General features: G+C 41.4%; 1 protein-coding gene across 1 annotated transcript; it reads right to left on the bottom strand.

The window, feature by feature from the left end:
- Nucleotides 1-1,845: 1,845 nt before the first annotated feature.
- Nucleotides 1,846-9,753, bottom strand: LOC114839303 (tripartite motif-containing protein 16-like). The gene is made up of 6 exons (XM_034292121.1): nucleotides 8,948-9,753; nucleotides 7,525-7,620; nucleotides 7,100-7,333; nucleotides 6,810-6,969; nucleotides 5,789-5,848; nucleotides 1,846-3,088 (listed from the first exon to the last, which is right to left on the bottom strand). The coding sequence occupies exons 1-6, from the start codon at nucleotides 9,521-9,523 to the stop codon at nucleotides 2,562-2,564; spliced, it is 1,653 nt and encodes a 550-aa protein (XP_034148012.1). The 5' UTR covers nucleotides 9,524-9,753; the 3' UTR covers nucleotides 1,846-2,561.
- Nucleotides 9,754-10,125: the final 372 nt, after the last annotated feature.

Below are 10,125 nucleotides of genomic sequence, written 5' to 3'. Positions count from 1 at the left end.
AACTGAACCTAGCCATGAATTTACAGTTGTATAAGTGCAACAACTGTGTTAAATGCTTTAATCAACAAGAGCACCTGACAGAATATATGAGGACATACAGGGAAGATAGAGACAATTTAAAGATCCTATGCAATCCAACTCTTTATAATTATGAAAGTTACAGCAAATCCTTCATTAAGTCTTATTGAGATTTAAAAAAACGAGTCCCTCTACAACATGTCCCAAATGTAACATAATCAGACTGGACAGTAATTATAGACAAGTACAGGTAGAATTTACTAGAAAGCATAACAGACTGTCTACATATGACTGTTATTGAAAGATTCCCAAATCTATGATCAAACATAAAATATAGAACAGATGTATGCTGAACATGAACCAAAGGTAAATGTTAATTAAAAGTGTCAATTATCTCCTATCTGACCCATCAATCACAATACTTTGGAAGGATCTGCCAATTGAGGTCAGAAATGCAAACTCAGTGCAAACTTTCAAGTGTCTACTAAAAACTCATCTCTACAGCACGGTTTATGATTAGGTGTAGTCTGGCCCTGGGGTGTGAAGATGACCAGAAAGGCTTGATACTGTCCACCCTTGCTGTCCTACCAGGTGGGCTCTCGTCGCCACTGGGGTGGCCTCCCTCCAATGCCTTTTGGGGGAAGAGTCACTGGCCTGTCATTGTCTCTCTGTTGTGCACTTGTGCAATTGGGCTGTACTCTGCTGGCAATACTCTGCCCTCATTCAGGGTGGTTGCGGTTGGTGGGTGTCCCTTTGGTTGATGCTTGGCAATGTGGGTGGATTGATTTCCTGTCTTTTGGGTGTTGGGGAAGTTTCTGAAGCCTGATGCATTCTTACTGATTAAAGGACTTGAGTCCCATTGTTTAGATAGGTAGAGGAATGTGGGGGAGCTGGTATTTGCATAGGGCGCATCTATTGTCTGTCCAGATGCTGTAAGAACTCTTAGAATTGAAGAAGTTACTTATGGCAGGAAGGAGAGCTGTCCTTTGTGTGAAGCTTAGGTAAACACAACAGTAAACATTATGGCAGGAAGGATAAGGTGTATACTGTTGGAATGACATGTATCGAGTCAGAGACTCCTCAGACGATTATGTGAGTAAGGTGGGAGAAGATAGCATTTGACTTGTGATAGAACAAAGGGAATGTGTTTTATTGACATGAGACAGGGCAGCATCTTACCACACCCCTTTTCCTCCCTTATAAACTGTTGGAATGACATGTATCAAGTCATACAAGACGATTATGTGTGTAAGCGGTTGACGCGTCTCTCTTATTTGCAAATAATATTAATAAAGACTGTTAATTGTGCCCAGAGGATTTCGTCTCTGTACTTCCTTGAGAAAGAGTTCTGATCGATAAAATTGCCATCACATGGGCCCTGTCCGGGGCCTCCCCTGGGTAGGACCAGTCTCGCCGGACCCCCCCTGTCTCAGTCCCAAGATCATACGCTGCTATACTATTGTGCTGGGGGAGTAGGGTCAGTTCTCCGTCCCCACTAAGTTGTCCTTCTCCCATAATAATTTGTTGTTGATATGAGGAATGCATTTTCTGAATTTTCCCAGTCTCCTCCCATTTCATACTTTAGGAGGACATGAGGTCCTGGTCCACACCTGTGGAGTACCTGGTTTGGGGGGCCCGTTGCTGTCCCTGTCCAAAGTCCTCCTGGTTGTGTTGCAGATCAAGACGATACCTGATGATTTCAGCTGCCACTGTGCTGACACCTCCTCCCCCGTGTTGTCCCTGTCCTTGTCCATCTGGTCATGCTTCTGACCTGGACTAAGTTTAAATAGACTCTAGACTCAGCCCACATGCATTTATTAATTATTCCAATTGGACTCTTAATATTTCACCCGGCACAGTCAGAAGAGGACTGGTCACCCCTCTGAGCCTGTGTCCTCTCTAGGGTTCTTCCTAAATTTAGGTCTTCTTAGGGTGTTTTTCCTAGCCACTGAAATTCAACACAACTGTTGTTTGCCTCTTGTGACAACTGCTGTTGTATAAAGGGCTTTATAAATACATTTGATTGAATGATTGATTGACTAGGTGGATAAGATGTTACTCTGTTTACCTGAAATCACCTCACACAGAAACATTCTACACAGTCAATAATTACATTATTTTCAAAACATTTCATAATAAAAATAAATTCTGTTTTGTACAACATTTAATAATGCTTCAAATACACTTGGTAAATATTTATGAATATATTTCTGTTGACAGATAAACAACCAACTCAAAATACCCATAGTTTAAGAAGAAACACCTCTGTTAAATAATTCAGTAGGGTTTAGACATTGACTGAACTAAACCCCATGATGATTGTTTCATTTCAGCTGTCAATCAACTCCCTTCACTAATGTTGTGCATGGCTTGTTATGTGTTCATATTCATTAAGGAACCAAGACCTCTGGCTCACTTTGTTCCACTTAGTTTGATTGAAATATGTGTACATGCAAATTTGTAACTATATCATGTTGTTCTAAATAATATCTGTAATCTTAAATCAATCTTTATACATTGATAGAAGCAGACTGATCGAAGGATCACTGAATAGGTGTCAGTATCTTCACAGATCCACTATAAACATAGAACCCAGGATAGAGTGGCTGAGTAAATGTGGTCTGGACTCTGTGGAGGAGAGTCATTGTGTCAGAGACACTGTAGAAGGACAGAGTTCCTGCCCTGTGGTCCAAATACACTCCTACTCTGGAGGAGCAGGGGACAGGGATATCAGTACTGGTACTATCGTGGTAGAAACCGCCGCTGGATGTAGAACAGGATAACATCCAGGACTGATCATTATTACCAAACCAAGACTCACCACCATCTCCTTTCCTGCTGATCTCTTTATATGAGAAGGCTACACGAACCCACTGCCCACTCCACTCTACCTCCCAGTAACAGACTCCAGACAGACCCTCTCTACACAACACCTGTCTACAGGAGGTAAATCTGTCAGGATGGTCAGGATAGGACTGGACCTCATCACTCCATGTCACCTTTCTGTTCTCCTCAGAGAGACACAGGTTCTGATATACTGTATTGGGATCCAATGTCAGCTGGCAGGAATCTGAAAGGATGAAAAACAAAGTAAGTGGCAGTGTCTGTCTTTCTCTCTCTCTCTTTCTCTGTGCATGTTGGGAGTGAGTGTGTCGGTTGTGGTTGTGAGAGCGACTGGTTTTCTAACTGCTTTGCTACAGTTCGTCTTCGGTTGAATGTTTGCAATTTCACATTATTTATCGTTAAGTTGCACTGTCACCAATAGTGTTTTCCTTTCTTGTGTGTAGTTAGTTGAAAAGGTGAAGGCATCAGCCAGCTTTAAGCTAGTTGATATGGCTCCTCAGGGTAGAAGGGGGTTTGATTTTGAGCAGCTCACGAGGAGACATCGGGTTCAGATTGGACCCATGACTGCCAGCTCGGTGTTAGAGTGTGTTTTGTTTCAAGTAGAATCATCAACTAATTATAGGAATTGAGCCTGTAATGTAGCTTTATGTTTGGCAGCATCCACATCTCCATACTGTACATACAATACAAAATAACATTTTCTCCAAAATGCTACAGTAAAAATTATTCATATGTGGTGTAGATATAAAGGAGACCTTCCTTAACAGAAATTGTGTATTCATTAAGTAATTATAGGAATTGTGCCTTTAATGTAGCTTTAAGTGTGACAGCATCCACATCTCCATGAAGATGCACTATACCTTTATGTGAAAATGTATCCTAGATGCTACAGTAAAAATCCTTTGTGTTGTACATTTAAAGGAGACCTTCCTTAACATAAATCATGTGTATTCTTTAAGTAATAAAAAAATGTAGCTTCAAGTGTTGCAGCATGTGTTGTGTTGTATGTGTATAGAGGAGATCTGACTGAACACAAATCAACTGAAATTAATGACTAATTGTTACAAATGAGTATGTGGTTTAGCATCAAATTAAAATATTAGAATAGAATCCCTGTAATGTAATAGAGGACATTCATATATTTCTTCTCAAAAGATGTCCAGATCAGATCTATAAACACTGAAACATTTTCTTATTACATCTGATCTTCTGAAATGTTTTATAGTTTAATGTATGTCATCAATCATCATCATCCTCTTCTTCCACTTATCCGGGGCCGGGTCGCGGGGGCAGCAGTCTAAGCAGGGATGCCCAGACTTCCCTCTCCCCAGACACTTCCTCCAGCTCTTCCGGGGGGACACCGAGGCGTTCCCAGGCCAGCCGGGAGACATAGTCCCTCCAGCGAGTCCTAGGTCTTCCCCGGGGTCTCCTCCCGGTGGGACGGGACCGGAACACCTTCCCAGGAAGGCGTTCCGGAGGCATCCGAAAAAGATGCCCAAGCCACCTCAGCTGACCCCTCTCGATGTGGAGGAGCAGCGGCTCTACTCTGAGCTCCTCCCGGGTGACCGAGCTTCTCACCCTATCTCTAAGGGATTGCCCAGCCACCCTGCGGAGAAAGCTCATTTCGGCCGCCTGTATCCGGGATCTTGTCCTTTCGGTCATGACCCAGAGCTCATGACCATAGGTGAGAGTTGGAACGTTGATTGACCGGTAAATCGAGAGCTTCGCCTTGCGGCTCAGCTCTTTATTCACCACGACAGACCGATACATCGACCGCATTACTGCAGAAGCTGCACCGATCCGTCTGTCAATCTCCCGTTCCATCCTTCCCTCACTCGTGAACAGGACCCCTAGATACTTAAACTCCTCCACTTAAGGCAGGCACTCTCCACCAACCTGAAGTGGGCAAGCCACCCTTTTCCGACTGAGGACCATGGCCTCGGATTTGGAGGTACTGATTTTCATCCCCACCGCTTCACACTCGGCTGCAAACCGTCCAAGTGCATGCTGAAGGTCCTGGCTTGAAGGGGCCAACACAACAACATCATCCGCCAAGAGCAGAAACAAAATCGTGTGGTCCCCAATCCTGACACCCTCCGGCCCCTGGCTGCGCCTTGAAATTCTGTCCATAAAATTACGAACAGAACTGGCGACAAAGGGCAGCCCTGCCGGAGTCCAACATGCACTGGGAACAAGTCTGACTTACTGCCGGCAATGCGGACCAAGCTCCTGCTTCGGTCGTTCAGGGACCTGACAGCCCTTAGCAAAGGACCCAGGACCCCATATTCCCGAAGCACTCTCCACAGGATGCCGCGAGGGACACAGTCGAATGCCTTCTCCAAATCCACAAAACACATGTGGAATGGTTGGGCAAACTCCCATGAACCCTCCAACACCCCGTAGAGGGTATAGAGCTGGTCCAGTGTTCCACGGCCTGGACGAAAACCACACTGTTCCTCCTGAATCCGAGGTTAATGTATGTCGAAATAAAAAATGTTCAAACCTATTGAGCAAGACACACGTATGTCTTTCGACTCAGACTGGTTTTAGAGGGCTCCCTCTTATGTGATGGTGTAGCCGCGCACACAATGTTTATGAATGGCTATTTGACAGAGTATTTACAAGAGTCAGATAGGTTGACAGCAGTTTGAGACCCCTCAGGCGTCGGCCCTGCTAGTAAAAATACATACAAATCCATCAACTTTACCAAAGCTGCTTATTGTTTAAAGACAAATTCCATCCTCCTTTCTATTTTTGAAAAAGACGTAAATTCTGATCTTTAGGCCAGCAGGGAAGGTCTTGCTGGCCCTGATAGCCCACCACTGAGTGTATGTCTGCATGTCTATGGGTGTGTGTTTGTACGTTTACATGAAGTGCAAACAACAACGATGTGTGATTGTGTGTTTGTGTTATTGTATTTCCTCACATGTTAAGAAACCCTCTCTGGTCTTGGGCTCAGCAGGTGGTCCAATCTGAACTCTAGTCACTATGGAGACAGACAGACTCATATATAACAGGTCCACATTATCTGTATCCACTAGTAATGTACATACAGGTAACTAGATGAGAGATGAACTATTTGAAGATACCATGTACTAACAACTAGTTTAATACCCATATGAATATAGACCATAAGAAGACACCATGTACCAACTAGTTTTACACCATTATCCATGTGAATATGGACAATAAGAAAATACAATGTACTAAATTGAGTATAAAAAGATACCATGTACTAACAACTAGTTTAATATCATTACCCATATAAATATGGACTATGAGAAGTACTAATGACTAGTGTAAAATCAAGATTGAGATGAATCATGGCATAGCATGGGAAAATGTACAAGCTCTAATATTACTCAAGTTAGTGTTTTATATTTTATTTATAACTACATCCTACTGAAATGCTACCATCATTGCTCATCCTAACTTCTCACTTTGGCTTTGCATTATTCTTCAATAAGTTTGATTCTGGATTAAAAAAATTATGAAAAAAATCTCAAAAATGTTATATAGTTGTACATGAGTTTCAGTGTTTGAGGCCACTCTGTCATGGCTTGATATTGGTCACTGACTAGAACCAAGATGTTATGGTGACAATGATTGTTGACAGATCTCAGATTTCTACTTGATAACTACATTGATTCACTGAAGATATTGAGGTCATTTATACTCTTCTGTTCCTCTCTGTATGTTTCCCCCTTTCTTCTTCTCCTCTTTCTGTCCTTTCTTCTGCTCCTCCAATTTTTAATAAATGTTTTGATGACAACATACTGTTTTGTCTAGTTCTTACCCACCCAGACGAATCAGATATTACAATAATCTATTAATGTTGTGTATTTGCTTTAAAATAATATTGGTTGCTTTATAAAATTAGATGTGGTTCTATGATAAGTAAAAAACAACGTTTAATGTTATAATGTTATTAAATAATTTTGACCAACCTTCCCCAGATATCCTGTCCAGTTCCTTTTTACATATATCCTGTATTTGACCTTTCAGTTCAGAGAGTGATTTCTTTACATGCTCAAAGGAGATGTGTGGATAGACAGTGATACTGGGTAAGACCTCAGATCCAGGAGAGACACAGAGAGACTGGAAACTCTACAGAGAGGGAAAGAAGCAATATGTTTTGACATAGACAGACAGTGAATTAAGTTCCAGTCCATTTCACTGGTAAAGAAGTCAAGAGGGATCCATTTCAGAGAATTGTAAGGTACGTTAGTGATGTCACCTGGAGGAAATGGATGTGATCCTCTGTGTGTGAGAGCTGCTTCAACTCAACATCTCTCCTCCTCAGCTCAGCAACCTCCTGCTCCAGTTTTTTCAAGAGTCTTTCAGCCCGACTCACTTCAGTCTTCTCCTGAGCTCTGATCAGCTCCTTCAACTCAGAGCGTCTTTTCTCAATGTAGCAGATCAGCTCAGTAAAGATCCTCTCACTGTCCTCAACTGCTGCCTGTGCAGAGTGCTGTTAGGACACAGAGAAAGAAGTGGGTCCATCTTAAGTTAATTCACTCTGCTATCAACAGGATTATAGACAGCATGTAAATGTAAATATACAGTGCCAGTCAAAAGTTTAGATACACTAATCCATTCAGTGGGTGTGTCCAAACTTCTGATTGGTCCTGTACATGTATTTATATCAGCCACAACATTCACCTTCAGAGTGTCCACAGCCTGTCTCAACTCCTGAATCTTCTTCTCTCTCCCCCCAATACTCTTCTGGGATTCCAAATATTTCTCCCCAAACTGTCTCTGCAGAGAAAAACATCATAAACAAATGTAATTAGCGAAGTGCAGTAATTTTCATCTTTCATATCATTTCGGTTATAGTCGGTACATATAGTCTGTATTCATAGTCTGTATATATAGTCTGTACATATAGTCTGTATATATATATATACGGTATATATAGTCTGTACATATAGTCTGTATATATAATCGATATATACAGGTGCTGGTCATAAAATTAAAATATCATCAAATAGTTGATTTATTTCAGTAATTCCATTCAAAAAGTGAAACTTGTATAATGTATACATTCATTCCACACAGACGGATATATTTCAAGTGTTTATTTCTTTTAATTTTGATGATTATAACTGACAACTAATGAAAACCCCAAATTCAATATCTCAGAAAATTTGAATATTGTGAAAAGGTTCCAAATTGAAGACACCTGCCACACTCTAATCAGCAAAGTAACTCAAAACACCTGCAAAGGCCTTTAAATGGTCTCTCTGTGTAGCCTACAGAACTAGACTATCATGGGGAAGACTGCTGACTTGATAGCTGTCCAAAAGACCACCATTGACACCTTGCACAAGGAGGGCAAGACACAAAAGGTCATTGCTAAAGAGGCTGGCTGTTCACAGAGCTCTGTGTCCAAGCACATTATTAGAGAGGCGAAGGGAAGGAAAAGATGTGAGGGAAAGGAGGGGGAGGTGGGGGGGGGGTAGATTGAGGGAGAGAATGACCATATCTGTGAATACCTCTAGTTTGTGGTACAGTGCCAAAATACTACAGATTAAGGCTTTACTTTAACCATCGTTTAACCAGGCAAGTTGATTATGATCCAATTATTTATATTATTATTTTATTATTTATAGCAACCACCTGGGGAATGTTACAGGGGAGGCAGAAACAATTAAGATTAACAGTCTTGATCAGAAACTGACTGACATAAATACAGTATCACCTTGACGTTTGGGGAATTAGAACCATGGACTTTTCAGACATTAGTTAGATTCCCTGACCACTAGGCCAACTTGCCTACCCTGTTTGGCTTGGCATCATATGTTAAAACATCCCTTACCCATGTACATCTGTAATACACCACACCCTCTTATTGCTTAAACAGACTCATACTGAATTCTATTGATTCTTGTCAAAGCATGGGGTTTACATTAGCAGTGGAAAATGGGTAAGGTAAAATAGGTATTGCTTATGTAAGGTTCATAGATTGCTCACAGTTTAGCTGTTACAAACACACCCACAAACAAAATAACATTTTATATCAAACACACTCACATCCACACACAACATATATGTTTTATCCTATACTATAGAGTTCCTGTCTTACTTGTTTCTCAGTCCTTTCTGCTGCAGCTGAGACTGTATCATGTCCTTTATGTTCATCCATTGTACAGAGCAGACAAATACACTGCTGATCAGTACGACAGTAAACCTCCAGTATTTTGTCATGATGAGAACAGATCTTCTCCTGTAGTTGTTTGGAGGCTTGGACCAACTTGTGCTTTTTAAAGACAGGAAAATCACAGTGAGGCTGGAGGTGAGTCTCACAGTAAGAGGCCAGACACACCAGACAGGACTTGACAGCTTTGAGTTTTCTCCCAGTGCAGAAATCACACTCCACATCTCCAGGTCCAGCATAATAATGATCAGGAGGAGCAGCTTGGTGTCTTGTCTTCTTCAGATTCTCCACCAATTCAGAAAACATGGTGTTCCTGTTTAGAACAGGTCTTGGTATGAAGGTCTGTCTGCACTGGGGGCAGCTGTAGATACCCCTGTCATCTTCCTGATGCAAACAGCCCTTAATACAGCCCATACAGTAACTGTGTCCACAGGGAATAGTTACTGGATCCTTCAGTAAATCTAAACAGATCGAACAACTAATTGAGGTTACGGCCTCTGTCATTTTTCACACACATACAAAGAGAGAACAAGAACTAGAGATTACTTTTGTTTTCCTTGAACAGTTTCTTTTCAGAGGAGTGGTTTGTTTTCTGTGACTTCCTGGTTCTGTGGTGAACTCAGATGTCAGATATCAGGTCTGGCCAGTAGAGGGCATTATTGATCTATCATAGCCAGAGTAAATATTCTCAATTCTGTGTTACCTTCAAGGTCTAGGTCATTATTTCTCCCAATTCAAGAACAATTAGCAGAATAGCAGAAGTGACAGCCTCTGAATGCAGAAAGAGAGTGCATGTCAAACAAATAGAGATCTCACATATTTACTAAAACGTTCTCTGTATAACAAACCTGTGAAAGGACCTGACATTTTTCAAAGTGACCTGAGTAAGATAAGACATAACTAGACTCTTTACAGCTCCATAAAATGTCCATCACTATATACCTGGAACAAGGATACACTGGTTAATGCTTTAATATTCAAAACCCTCTTAGGCCTCAGTACCCCATCTGAGATCTACTTTTGTCACCATTGCCACTTTTAAAGTCCTAATCACTAACACGTTTACTGACACCTGTAACTGCTTCATGAGATGTGCCTGTTAATTG

Source organism: Esox lucius, chromosome 5 (assembly GCF_011004845.1).
Source record: "Esox lucius isolate fEsoLuc1 chromosome 5, fEsoLuc1.pri, whole genome shotgun sequence".
Lineage (NCBI taxonomy): Eukaryota > Metazoa > Chordata > Actinopteri > Esociformes > Esocidae > Esox > Esox lucius.
The sequence above is the reverse complement of the archived record's forward strand: the minus strand, read 5'-3'. Positions and strand labels throughout refer to the sequence as shown.